General features: G+C 37.2%; 1 protein-coding gene across 2 annotated transcripts in view; it reads left to right on the forward strand.

Moving 5' to 3' along the window:
- Positions 1–13,695, forward strand: part of KIAA1324L (KIAA1324 like) — a 183,894-nt gene that overhangs the window by 132,284 nt on the left and 37,915 nt on the right. For both annotated transcript variants that reach the window (XM_003130217.5, XM_021063469.1), the window contains exons 9-12: positions 3,510–3,690; positions 7,044–7,172; positions 12,687–12,777; positions 13,340–13,442. In XM_003130217.5, coding sequence (XP_003130265.3) covers positions 3,510–3,690; positions 7,044–7,172; positions 12,687–12,777; positions 13,340–13,442 — 504 coding nt within the window. The remainder of the gene's footprint in view (positions 1–3,509; positions 3,691–7,043; positions 7,173–12,686; positions 12,778–13,339; positions 13,443–13,695) is intronic.

The raw sequence follows: 13,695 nt of genomic DNA on the forward strand, positions 1-13,695 counted from the left end.
ATCAAGGTTTGGGAGAGGCTAAGATGCAAGCATTAGACTGCCTGTCTGGGAACATCCGAGTTAGAACGTTACGATGCACAGGACTGTTAGGTTGGAGTGGCGGTCAGTAAACCCGTTTAAAGCAGATGTGATTTACTTTAGATGAGCTCAGGCATCAACAAATTCTTAGTGACTTTTGAAGGGAGAGCGCTGGCAACCATGGACAAAACCAGTATCAAACTTTGTCTAAATTTTAGTGTTTGAATTTTATTTTATTTTATTTTATTTTGGCCACACTTGTGGCATATGGAAGTTCCCAGGCCAGGAATTAAATCTGAGCCAGTGATGCCAGATCCTTAACCCACCTCGAAGGGCTGTGATTACAACCCCTGGCCCTAGCAGTGACCAGAGCTGCCACAGAGACAATGCTGGATCCTTAACCTGCTTTGCCACAGCAGGAGCTCCTTGAATTTTATTTTTTATCTGAAAACCACCTTGCCATTGATACCTACAATGTATTCCCTTTAATTTTACTCCTGCTTAATATGAATATACTTGGAGACCATAACTCTTATGTAATCTTTTTTTTTTTTTTTTTTTTGTCTTTTTGCCATTTCTTGGGCCGCTCCCGTGGCATATGGAGGTTCCTAGGCTAGGGGTCGAATTGGAGCTGTAGCTGCTGGCCTACGCCAGAGCCACAGCAACCTGGGATCTAAGCCCCGTCTGCAACCTACACCACAGCTAACGGCAACGCCAGATCGTTAACCCACTGAGCAAGGCCAGGGATCGAACCCTCAACCTCATGGTTCCTAATCAGATTCATTAACTACTGCGCCATGATGGGAACTCCAGTCTTATGTAATCTTAATGGCAGTCCATTAAGTTTTACTCCAGTCAGGTTATGGTTTCATAAAGCATTTCATAATTTTATCTCAATTTGCCGAAGAATGAGTTGATTGTTGTTTTTTCACCTGCACTGTGAGCCATCTGGTGCTAATTATCATTAATATTAATTATTAGCTTTCTCCAGTCAGCCGAACTTGACAGCATCTGTCTCCATCAGAAAGAGAGGCACAGAATCAGTCTGCCATGTGAAGCAAAGGGCTTTGCAAACAAAACTTTTACTAGAGAGCATTTGAAATTTGTCTTCCAAATGTTTGAATGTTGAAAGGTGGTGCACATTTTCTAATTTTTAAACATGTACTGTGCTTGGATTGAAACTCATCAGTTGAAAATATATTTGCATATTTTATAATTTTTACCCTCACCAAACTGACTCTCTTTGCCCAGTGCTATGTTATCATTTACTAGCTGTGTGTGACTTTGGGCCAAGTTTAACGTCTCTGATCTGAAGTTTCCTCACTTATAAACATCTGTGTAGTATAATTGAGCTCCCAAAGCAGTGAGTAGATTGTACTGTGCTCCCAGGGTGAGCTTTTACCACAGTGTAGCCTCAGCACTGCACCAGCTCTTCCCACCCATAAAGTAGCTCGCATATAACTCATTGCAATTTTAATTAATGTCAAATTTAACCAGCAGATTTGTGAATTGACTATCTTTGGAAATTTGTTTTCTATACTTGTTAAGCTAGAATTTAAAAAAGACAGTCCCTCAAATGTAATGATGTTTCATTTGCTTAGATGCTCTGAATTTTATATTGCCTTTCTCAGAGAAGTTGAGAGCCCCTTACCGATACAGGATCTAATTTGTTTTTTCAGCTATTTAGGAAACTCCAGCAGGAACAGCCGTCGTTTTACAGATGGCAAGAGAGGCAGATGGGTGAAGTGGCTGGTTAAGCTATTTCATGATATAGGCCGTAAAATACATGCAGAGAGAGAGAGAGAGTTATAAAAGAAAAAATGTTACTTATAATTCTGTTGGGATAACTACTACTTTTTCTTCTTTTTTATTCTAGTTGATTTACAATGTTCTGTCAATTTCTGTTGTACACAAGTGACCCAGTTATACATACACATGTATTATTTTTCTCACATTATCCTCCATCATGTTCCATCACAAGTGATTGGTTATAGTTCCCTGTGCTATACAACAGGATCTCTTTGCTTATTCACTGCAAATGCTATGGTTTGCATCTAGCAACCCCAAAAACCCGGTCCATCCCACTTCCTCCCCCTCTCCTTTGGCAACTACAGGTCTGTTCTCCATGTCCATGAGTTTGTTTCTTTACCGTAGATAAGTTCATTTGTGCCATATGTTTGAGGCCAGATATAACTACTTATTAAACCATGTTTTTAAGCATCCTTCATCAGATAAGGTAATTTATTCATCTGTAAGAGAATATTTGAAAATAAAATTGAGTGGCCCCCAGGAGTTCCCTTGTGGCGCAGTGGGTTAAGGACCTGGCATTGTCACTGCAGCAGCTTAGGCCACTGCTGTAGCGTGGGTTTGATCCCTGGCCTGTGAACTTCCACATGCCATAGGTGTGGCCAAAAAAAAAAATTGAGTGACTTCAAGGGCTTACTATAGATGATTTATTATTAACTGGAAATAGCTATAGAGAATTGTCTTTAATTTTGGTTCTCTTGCTTCAGTATTAGTTATCATTGCAGAAGCTGTTTTAAAGGACAAACAATACTTTCCATAAACTATGTGTCTAATGAAGGTAATTTTTACTTTCTTTTAAAAAACTATATTAAGTTATAAAAGAATCGATTTTTCTCTTTGCATTTAGAATACCTTTCATTGTTTTTCCCATTGAGCATATAAATTTCATCTTGAAGTGACTAATCCACTTAATGTTTCTTGTTCCAATAATTTTATAATCATAGTTTTCTGGGTTTGGCTGACTTATAGATACTTAGTTGTATTTTATTTGTGGGCATGTGCATGTGTGAGAGTGAAGAAAGGTTTAAAAGACCACCCTTCATAAAGGTAGAGAAGATCTTAATCCTGATGTTCAGAGCATATGGGACAGGGCCTAAAAGCCTCGGGAGAAAATATTAGCTACAGCTCTTGTAGCCTAACATCAAATTACTGGAACAGACTCAGAGAGCAGCTCTCTGTGTTCATGAAATAATGGGATTGAAATGTGAAGCTAGATACGGTTTTGTAAAAAATAAACTTTTTGTTCTGTGATCACTAGGTGCAAAGAACAATGATGTGTGTTGTGGGTGGGGGAAGGGAAGTGGAGGTCTCAGCATGGAAAAAGAGACTGTGTAGACACTTAGGGCAGTTAGGGAATAAAGTCACAAGTAGCTAGAAGAGTACAGGCTGCCATATATTTTAAAGCGGAATTTCATGATGACGCCATGTTGTCTATAAGGTAAGGCCTCCTGAAGCTCAGGGCAAAAACATTTGGTGATAACAGTCATTTGTCCACCATTTTTTTTTTTCTTTTAATTTTTGTCTCATTTTGTTTCTAAAATTCTAGATTGTCTTTACTCTGTCAGTATTTGAACTTTAACTAGGCTGTCAAGCTGATATTTTTGTTACTGGAAGTTTAAAGCAAATAAAGCATATTGTGCAACCTGTAAGTTTAAAAAAAATTTTTTTTCCCCTCTATTTTGCAGACACAAATAATGTACAAGTGGATAGAGCCCAAAATCTGCCGGGAGGATCTCACGGATGCTATTAGGTTGCCCCCTTCTGGAGAGAAGAAGGATTGTCCACCTTGCAACCCTGGATTTTTTAACAATGGATCATCTTCTTGCCATCCCTGCCCTCCGGGAATGTTTTCAGATGGAACAAAGGGTACATGATGTCATTTAGTCCAAAAAATAGACCTTTGGTAAAATCAACTTGTTGGACTATGTTGTCATTTTTCTAAATTGTTTTTATGGAGAATTCTTTAAAACACATAATTTTATCTCATAGACTGAAGAAGCATTATGAAATGATAAAGGAATTGTGGGATTGCAGTGGTTTGTTCAACATAGCATAAGGATAGCTTTTTAATGGTATTTTGTACAACAAACACCATCTTAATGGGATAATTCTTTGGTTATTTATAAGAAAATTCCACCAATTTAATGGATTAAGAATACGCGTTCTTTTTCCAGTGTGTGCACATATACTGGTACAAGCATAAAATATAACTCCTGTTTCAACTGGAATAATCACATTTTGTTCTATAATAATAGCAAAAATTGATTATTTTGATCAGATAGCAATTAAAGTAATCCCTGAGTAGGTTGTTTCAAAGTGTATATTTGGGGAAAATTTAGTATTTAACAAAGAATAGTAAAGTAGTTACAGAATTTGCTTTAATTTTATTAAAGATTACAGTGGATTTTTGTTGCAGGTATCTTACTTAAATATAGCCATGCTATATACTTAATATCCAGAGCCTCTGACAGTGGAAAAGGGACTTGAGGGTCGAATTGGCTTGGGTTCAGATCTGCTTGCTTCAGGCTACCAAAAAGTGTGATTTATCCACTAATTTTTTTCTTTTCTTGCCGATGCCTATAGCATGCGGAAGTTCCTGGACCGGGGTTCAAACTTGAGCCACAGCAGTGACATATGAGAAAATTTACATATAACTTGCATATAAGAAAACTTGTTTTCAGAATTACTCTTCTTATGAAGGGTAATTCAGAATTAGCAGTTCCTTCCAGAAATGAATGGAAAAATTACTTTAAATGATTTTGTGTTTTTTTCCTTTTACATGTTAATCAAGTATATATATGCATATGCTGTATCCAGAATTACTTTTCTTTCCAGTTTGCTATTGAAAAAGTTAATTTTTTTTTTTTCATGGCAGCTTTCTTTTTTTTTTTTTTTTTTTTTTTATTATTTTCCCACTGTACAGCAAGGGGGTCAGGTCATCCTTAGATGTATACATTGCAGTTACAGTTTTTTCCCTCACCCTTTCTTCTGTTGCGACATGAGTATCTAGACATAGTTCTCAATGCTATTCAGCAGGATCTCCTTATAAGTCTATTCTAGGTTGTGTCTGATAAGCCCAAGCTCCCGATCCCTCCCACTCCCTCCCCCTCCCATCAGGCAACCACAAGTCTCTTCTCCAAGTCCATGATTTTCTTTTCTGAGGAGATGTTCATTTGTGCTGGATATTAGATTCCAGTTATAAGTGATATCATATGGTATTTGTCTTTGTCTTTCTGGCTCATTTCACTCAGTATGAGATTCTCTAGTTCCATCCATGTTGCTGCAAATGGCATTATGTCATCCCTTTTTATGGCTGAGTAGTATTCCATTGTGTATATATACCACCTCTTCCGAATCCAATCATCTGTCGATGGACATTTGGATTGTTTCCATGTCCTGGCTATTGTGAATAGGGCTGCAATGAACATGCGGGTGCATGTGTCTCTTTTAAGTAGAGCTTTGTCCGGATAGATGCCCAAGAGTGGGATTGCAGGGTCATATGGAAGTTCTATGTATAGATTTCTAAGGTATCTCCAAACTGTTCTCCATAGTGGCTGTACCAGTTTACATTCCCACCAGCAGTGCAGGAGGGTTCCCTTTTCTCCACAGCCCCTCCAGCACTTGTTATTTGTGGATTTATTAATGATGGCCATTCTGACTGGTGTGAGGTGGTATCTCATGGTAGTTTTGATTTGCATTTCTCTTATAATCAGCGATGTTGAGCATTTTTTCATGTGTTTGTTGGCCATCTGTATATCTTCCTTGGAGAAATGTCTATTCAGGTCTTTTGCCCATTTTTCCATTGATTGATTGGCTTTTTTGCTGTTGAGTTGTATAAGTTGCTTGTATATTCTAGAGATTAAGCCCTTGTCGGTTGCATCATTTGAAACTATTTTCTCCCATTCTGAAAGTTGTCTTTTTGTTTTCTTTTTGGTTTCCTTTGCTGTGCAAAAGCTTTTCAGTTTGATGAGGTCCCATGGGTTTATTTTTGCTCTAATTTCGATTGCTTTGGGAGACTGACCTGAGAAAATATTCATGATGTTGATGTCAGAGAGTGTTTTGCCTATGTTTTCTTCTAGGAGTTTGATGGTGTCCTGTCGTATATTTAAGTCTTTCAGCCATTTTGAGTTTATTTTTGTGCATGGTGTGAGGGTGTGTTCTAGTTTCTTTGCTTTGCATGCAGCTGTCCAGGTTTCCCAGCAATGCTTGCTGAATAGACTTTCCTTTTCCCATTTGATGTTCCTGCCTCCCTTGTCAAAGATTAATTGACCATAGGTGTCAGGGTTTCTTTCCGGATTCTCTATTCTGTTCCATTGGTCTGTCTGTCTGTTTTGGTACCAGTACCACACTGTTTTGATGACTGTGGCTTTGTAGTATTGCTTGAAGTCTGGGAGAGTTATGCCTCCTGCTTGGTTTTTGTTTCTCAGGATTGCTTTGGCGATTCTGGGTCTTTTGTGGTTCCATATAAATGTTTGGATTGTTTGTTCTAGTTCTGTGAACAATGTCATGGGTCATTTGATAGGGATTGCATTGAATCTGTAGATTGCTTTGGGTAGGATGGCCATTTTCACAATATTGATTTTTCCAATCCAGGAACATGGAATATCTTTCCATTTCTTTACATCTGCTTTGATTTCTTTGATTAAAGTTTTATAGTTCTCGGCATATAGGTCCTTTACCTCTTTGGTCAGGTGTATTCCGAGGTATTTGATTTTGTGAGGTACAATTTTAAAAGGTATCATTTTTTTGTATTCCTTTTCTAATGTTTCATTGCTGGTATACAGAAATGCAACTGACTTATGAATGTTAATCTTATATCCTGCCACTTTGCTGAATTTATTAATCAGTTCAAGGAGTTTTGGGGTTGAGTCCTTAGGGTTTTCTAGGTATAGTATCATATCATCTGCATACAGTGACAGTTTGATCTCTTCTCTTCCTATATGGATGCCTGAAAAAGTTAATTTGTTTTTGTTCTTCCAGCTGAATTTTATTTTTTCTTTTTTAAATGTATACCTGGTTTTTTAAAATTAAGGTATAGTTGATTTACAGTGTTGTGCCAGTACAAGTTGTTAATTCTTAAGTAAAAAATGGCAGTTTAATATCTCTCCTTCCCATTTGCCTCTCTACTAGTTAAAGTTTATTGGTGCTTGGAACAGAGGGAGAGGAAATTGGGAAGATGCAGTTTAATCGTAGTTGTTTGCCTCTCTTATCTCCTATAGAATGTAGACCGTGCCCAGCAGGAACAGAGCCTGCTCTTGGGTTTGAGTATAAATGGTGGAATGTCCTTCCTGGCAACATGAAAACCTCCTGCTTCAATGTTGGGAACTCAAAGTGTGATGGAATGAATGGTGAGTTCAGGATTAGCCTACTCAATGTATTTTGCCAGTAGACTTTGTGGATCTCCATTTGTGGTTGTTATAAATACCAGAATAGCTCACCAAGAAAGGCAATGAAATGTGTGTTGTTTGCACTTGAAAGAGTCTTACCGTGCACATACCACTGTATGGAATCATTTCCACCTCGTTTGGTTTTATGGCTCCGCACTGAACCATGGTGAGGGGTTAGATCATCCCTAATTCCCCTTGCCTATGAAGTCTGTGACCGTGTTTACAAATATATATGAACCCCACATACTGAAAACTTGACAATGTGGCAGAATTCTGTAGGACATTTGCTGAATTTTACTCTTATATTTTAAGTTCCTGGTGAGACTTGCATTTAGTTGTTTTGTAATATTCATTGGTCATATGAATGACAGTATCTATATACATATTTTTAAGCTTGACAGTAGAAATAGGTGTTACAGATACTAGGATTTTACACCAAAATGTGCCCTTTACTTTTATAACCTATTGGTATTTTTTGGATCAGTTCACCTTTTCTCAATATTGTATTTGCTCATTGTAAAACAGTGCCTTTTAATCACATCTCTTTTTATAGGTTTGGGATCTAGAGAGTTGAGGTGTGTTCATAGGTCATTGAGTAATTTTGAATATACAGATATTAAAAAAAGCCTTTATATATAATGAACATTATAGAATAGTATTCTTTATCAGCTAATAATCCTGCTTCTGGGAATTTATCCTAAAGGAGAAGAAGAAATAACATACTAGTTATTACTTGACTGTATGGGTTTATATTCCAAAAAGATCCTATGATTGAATTCTAAATTGAGGAAGTTTAAGACATTGGATAAATAAGAGTGGGAATGTATAGATGAAAGCAGCAGTATATTTGTGTGTGTATGTTGATGTGTATTCACTTACTACTAAAGATTATCTGAAGCTTTTATTTGATCTTTTAAAGAAGTTACTTTTTTTTTTTTTTTTTTTTTTTTTTTTGCTTTTTATGGCTACACCTATGGCATATGGAAGTTCCCAGGCTAGGGGTCAAATCGAAATTGCAGCTGCCAGCTTATGCCACAACCACAGCAACACAGGATCTGAGCCTTGTCTGTGACCTATGTCACAGCTCATGGCAATACCAGATCCTTAACCCAGTAACCCAGAGGCCGGGGATCGAACCCTCATCCTCATGGATACTAGTCAGGATCATTACTGCTGAGCCACAACAGAAACTTCTAAAGAAGTTATTCTTAGTCTAACTCTCATGACAATATTTGAGGTAACCCACTTGCTCACTCATTCATTTAGAATATAATTATACATTTTGCTGATTTTCAGAAATGTTCAATTATTAACTTAAGAAGTATACATCTCTGCAATAGCAGTACGTGATATTAAAATAGCAAACAGCAGTGCGATAAATACAAAGATAAAAAGTGATATATGATTTTGTGACAGGTGGTACAGTAACCAGCATTGAGAAAAGTATCACTCAAAATAATGGGGGTCAAAGCCAGAGGCCCAGGGCGGCCTGTCTCATGAGGTGGTCAGTTATTCCATCATGGAGTTAAATTGGATGTGCTTTGACCAACTTGGCTATGTGAGTTGGAGTACTTTGAGGTTCTTTTGTAGTGTCGGTCTGAATTTACCACAGTTGTGGAACAGGTTTGTAGAATTACATTTTTCATGTATTGGATTTTGCCTGAGAGGAGTTCAGAGTTGGAAACAAATTACTGTTTATTCATGAAGCTTTTCATTGAGCATTACCCATAATAACAAAAATGGAAATAATCTAAATTCTAACAATAAGATAATGTTTACAAAATTATGCTATACTAATTGGATGAAATGTTATATAATCAGTAAAAATGACAGCTACAAGGAAAACAACTTGGCAGTGTTTCAAGAATTTTGAATATTCCCATTCTCTAACGCAGTAATTCCACTTCTGGGAATTTATACCAAGGAAACAATGTGATGCAGAGAAATCATGCACAAATACGTTAATTTTAGTGTTATTTATGAGAGTCAAAAATACAGGAAAACTAAATTTTCAACAATGGGGTATGATTAAATACAATTATGATATAGCCCATTCAATATAATATTATGTTAACTCTTTAAAATAGACATAGAAAGAATTTTAAATGGGGAAATGTCTTTGATATAATGATGATTAGAAAAATGAGAATATAATGCTAAATGAAAAAAGTAGAAAGCAGATTATACAGTAAAACCTAAGGTATATTTTTAAGAAAATTATGCACTGGACAAAGGGTGAAGAGAAATACACCAAAATGTTGGGTTTATCACTTGGGGTGGGAGGTTTCTGAGAAATCTGAATTCCTTTTTTTTTTCATCTAGTTTACTATATTTAATAAATATTCCTCATGGATACCTATTATTTTCAAACAGAATAATAGCCCAAAATATTGATTTAAGATATGTTTATCTCAGCCAATAATTCTTTTACTGGGATTCTTTTCTAGAAAAAATACAAAAATATGTTCATTATAGTATCACTTAACACTTATAGTATCACTTTAAAGGTAAAACAACCCATATGGTTACATTGGGTCAACAGAGGTAAGTCCTGTAGTGTGAATGGCTTGGTAAATTAAGGGAATTAATTACCTCTGTTTATATGATAAACTTTTAATTCCATCATTATCATGTTGGTGAAGTATTTATACATAAAAATGCTTCTGAACTAATGTTAATATATAAAACTATGAAACAAAATGTTATCAACAATAAGATCTCAGTGGTGTAAAAGCATGTGTGCATCCAAAACAATAGTGAAAAGAGGAGTTCTCTTGTGGCATAGCAGGTTAAGGATCAGGCATTATGCTGCTGTGGCATGGGTTCAATCCCAGGAACTTCTGTATGCCCTGGGTGCAGCCAAAAAAAGAAAAAGCAGTGAAAAGAAACACCTCAAAATATAAACAATATTTTCTTCTGGGTGATGGTTTTATAAATAATTTTAGTTTTCATCCTTAAATTTCTCTATAGCTTTCAAAATTTTGTGTGAAATATAAATGTGATTTCTAAGAACACAAAAATAAATCTTAAAATATAAATTGTATATAAAAACATGGAAAGCGTGGGATTCATTCTGAGGGAAAAAGCAAAATGTGAAATTGCTGCAACAATATTTTACAAAGTAGGTGGTGTAAAACAACAGAAATTGATACAGTTCTAGAGGCTAACAGGTGGGAAGCCAGGTGTTGGCAGGGCCATGTTCCTTCTGGAACCTCTATGGGAAGACCTATCTTGCCTTTGCTAGGTTCTAGAAGCTCCAGGCTTGGACATTTCTTGCTGTGGCAGTGTAACTCCTGTCTCTGCCTCCATCTTCATGTGACCCTCATCTCCTGTATCCACGTGTTTCTGTGTCTCCTGTGTGTCTGTGTCTAAAGTTTCCTCTTCTCATAAGGACACCAGTCATGTTGGATTAAGGCTCACACTAATGACCTCATCTTATCTGCCAAGACTCTATTTCCAAATAAGCTTCATTCATGGGCACTGGGGATTAGAACTTTGTTATATTTTTTGGAGGGAATACAATAAAACCTGTAGCAATAGAAAATGTTCAGGCATGAGAAAGGTTTGTTTCCTCTTGCAAGGATATGAGTGCCCTCCTATCCTACCTGCTGTTATCTAGATACCACTTTCTTTTCTTCGACCTTCTCTGCTAGTCCATCCCTCCTCATGACATGGCTCAACACTAGGAAGTGACCTTACAGAAACCTTCTTGGTGTCGAATTCCTCCACTTGGGAATAACCCTTCTTTAGCACCCTCACCACAAGTTTTCAGTCTCTCTAAACTTAAATGCCTCTTATGTTACTCACACTGTAATCAGGGCCTGCTGTCCCCCCAGCTCAGACCGTTTTGTAGCTGTTCCATTCTTAACATGAGAAGGTGAGACCTGCTTATCTCTCTTTTCATCTGCATCAACTTCTGGACACCAAAACAATTGGCATTTCTTTCATACTCAAGTAAGTGAGTACATAGCATCTTTAAAACTTGGGGTGGGCCTGATAATATATATATTCAACATATCATCTTTCTGTAAACTGCTGACTATAACATTTCAAAAATGGTCACCTCACCAGTACAGCATTGACAGGAATCTCTTTCCTGGTTTCTCTCTTATACCTACTGAAGCTGCAGATGTGGACATTTTCCTTTGGAGGTGGATGTGTTGATGTTAAGCATTGCCATTAGTAACCTTTCTTGACAGTGCATGGTGGATGGACCTCCTTTCCTGATTTTATTGGCCACTTCAGCCTATGGCAGGCTGGTTGTTTCTGTGCAGAGTTCAGAGCTCACATCACCTTCTATGTGCATCACTATTACCCCATACTATTGGCAGTTGTTAGCTGTGTCTCTCAGATTTTTCTGATTCCTTAGTGAAGGTGGACCCAGTCTTGTCTCTCTATCCCTAATGTATGTCATGGTTCATGGCCCTCAGTGAATGAATAAGTAAATGATTGCATGTTACTGAAACTCAGCCTCTGTGCCCTGGCACTGAATTGGATAACGGAGACAGAGTTTTGGCTGAAGTAGAAAAGAGTAGCTTTATTGCTTTGCCAGGCAAATGGGGCCACAGCAGGCTAGTGCCGTCAAACTTGTGTCATGTACTGGAAGGGTTAGTGAGGAGTCTTACAGTGTTCAAGGAGCAGGGTGTGATCAGCTCATGGACATTCTTCTGATTGAGTGTGTTGGGAGGTAATTGGGAGTCATTGTCATCGATCTTCTGGCTCCAACTGGGTCTATATACTTGTGGGCAGCATATGGTTAACTTCTTCCACCTGGTGGGGGCTTTAGCACCTGCAGAGCAGCTCCAAGAGTATGACTCAGAATATTATCTACACTTCTTGAGGAAGAACTAAAAGTCCTTGACTTTGTTGAATGGCTAAGCTATTATTTTGTCTTGCTTGATGATTTTTTTATTTCTGCATTTTCTCACTTCTATGATTAAATTTATTCTTTGACTAAACTTTTTCTATAGACAAAAGGCAGGCCGAGGACATGGGGAGAGATCTATTCTGGGAAGGCCCTGTAGGGTTCTGTTCGGTTACATGCAGAACAGGGGTTAAATGAGGGAACAACAGTACAACCAATTATAAGAAAGAACTCCAGTCCCCACATCTTCATTAATTAATTTGAAGCTTCTATTTCTCATTGGTTACCCGAAGACTAGGATTTTTCATCTTAATACATTAAAATGAATAAAGACCACCTGTACTGGTTGAAAAAAAATCATGCCTCATTGAGAAAACTGTTGTTAATTTTACCATTGCAGAACTTACATGCAAAAATGTGCATTACTTGATTGTTCCTGGAGAATCCTATGCAATGTCTTTATTGGTATCTAGGAGTCTACCTCTGCATGCAATTTGCAACTGCAATTTGAAAATAGGAAATTCTTTTTTTGTGGGCTTACATAAAAGAAAAGATTGTTGGAAATCATTAATGGAATTTTTATTGATAAAGATAACCTTTGTCATTTTTAGGTTGGGAGGTGGCTGGAGATCATATCCAGAGTGGGGCTGGAGGTTCTGATAATGATTACCTGATCTTAAACTTGCATATCCCAGGATTTAAGTAAGGAAAACCATTCTGATTCCCTTCTGTAAGAATCCTCATGCCTGTTTGCCTGTAGAAATAGATGAAGTAGGACTGACTATAAAATATATTAATATTGTGATGTACTTTGCAAATAATAAGGTGTACAGGATAATGTATCATATTAAGAATATCTGTAGCATAGTGCTTGAGAAACTGTAACCATTAATTATATATTACTTAGATGAAGCTGAAACTTTTTAAAAATAAATGTTTGTTTTCTGGGTAGTTCTGTCTATAAGGCAGTATGTTACACATTATTTAATCTCATTTTGCTCACTGTGCCATATTGAAATTCCCCAGCAGGGGTCTTTTTCTTGCTGTAGACTGGGTGGCAGAATTTGAATCAAGAGATGCTAGCAGTATGTTACCATGGTTGTATATATACTTTGAGGGAGGAAGGAGTTGTGGTTGGTGGAAGCAGTTGACTAGGAGAAGAGAAGAGTGTGGCTTTGAGCTTAATGAAACAAGGGACTTAATTTTTTTTCCAGACTGTATTTAGAACATGCTATAAATATTACAATTTTAATCTCTTAAATAGACCGCCAACATCAATGACTGGAGCTATGGGTTCTGAACTGGGAAGAATTACATTTGTTTTTGAGACTCTCTGTTCAGCCGACTGTGTTCTGTACTTCATGGTGGTAAGTGAAAGAGTGGCCTTCAGAGGTGGAGTTCTAAGCGTAGCATTCTCTTTCAAGTGTGAACTTATTCATGCAAGTTGGGATAAGAATCTCATTCTTTTTCCCATTTTAGGGCCTTCCAAATACATTCAAACACTTCTAAAAAAGTCACTAAGAATTTGTGCGGTGAAACCACAAAGAAAACATTCATTCCTTGTGGGGAGAACTGAGTGATGGGGCCTGGGTAACCAGCAGAAATCAGGAAATATTAATC

Source organism: Sus scrofa, chromosome 9 (genome assembly GCF_000003025.6).
Source record: "Sus scrofa isolate TJ Tabasco breed Duroc chromosome 9, Sscrofa11.1, whole genome shotgun sequence".
Lineage (NCBI taxonomy): Eukaryota > Metazoa > Chordata > Mammalia > Artiodactyla > Suidae > Sus > Sus scrofa.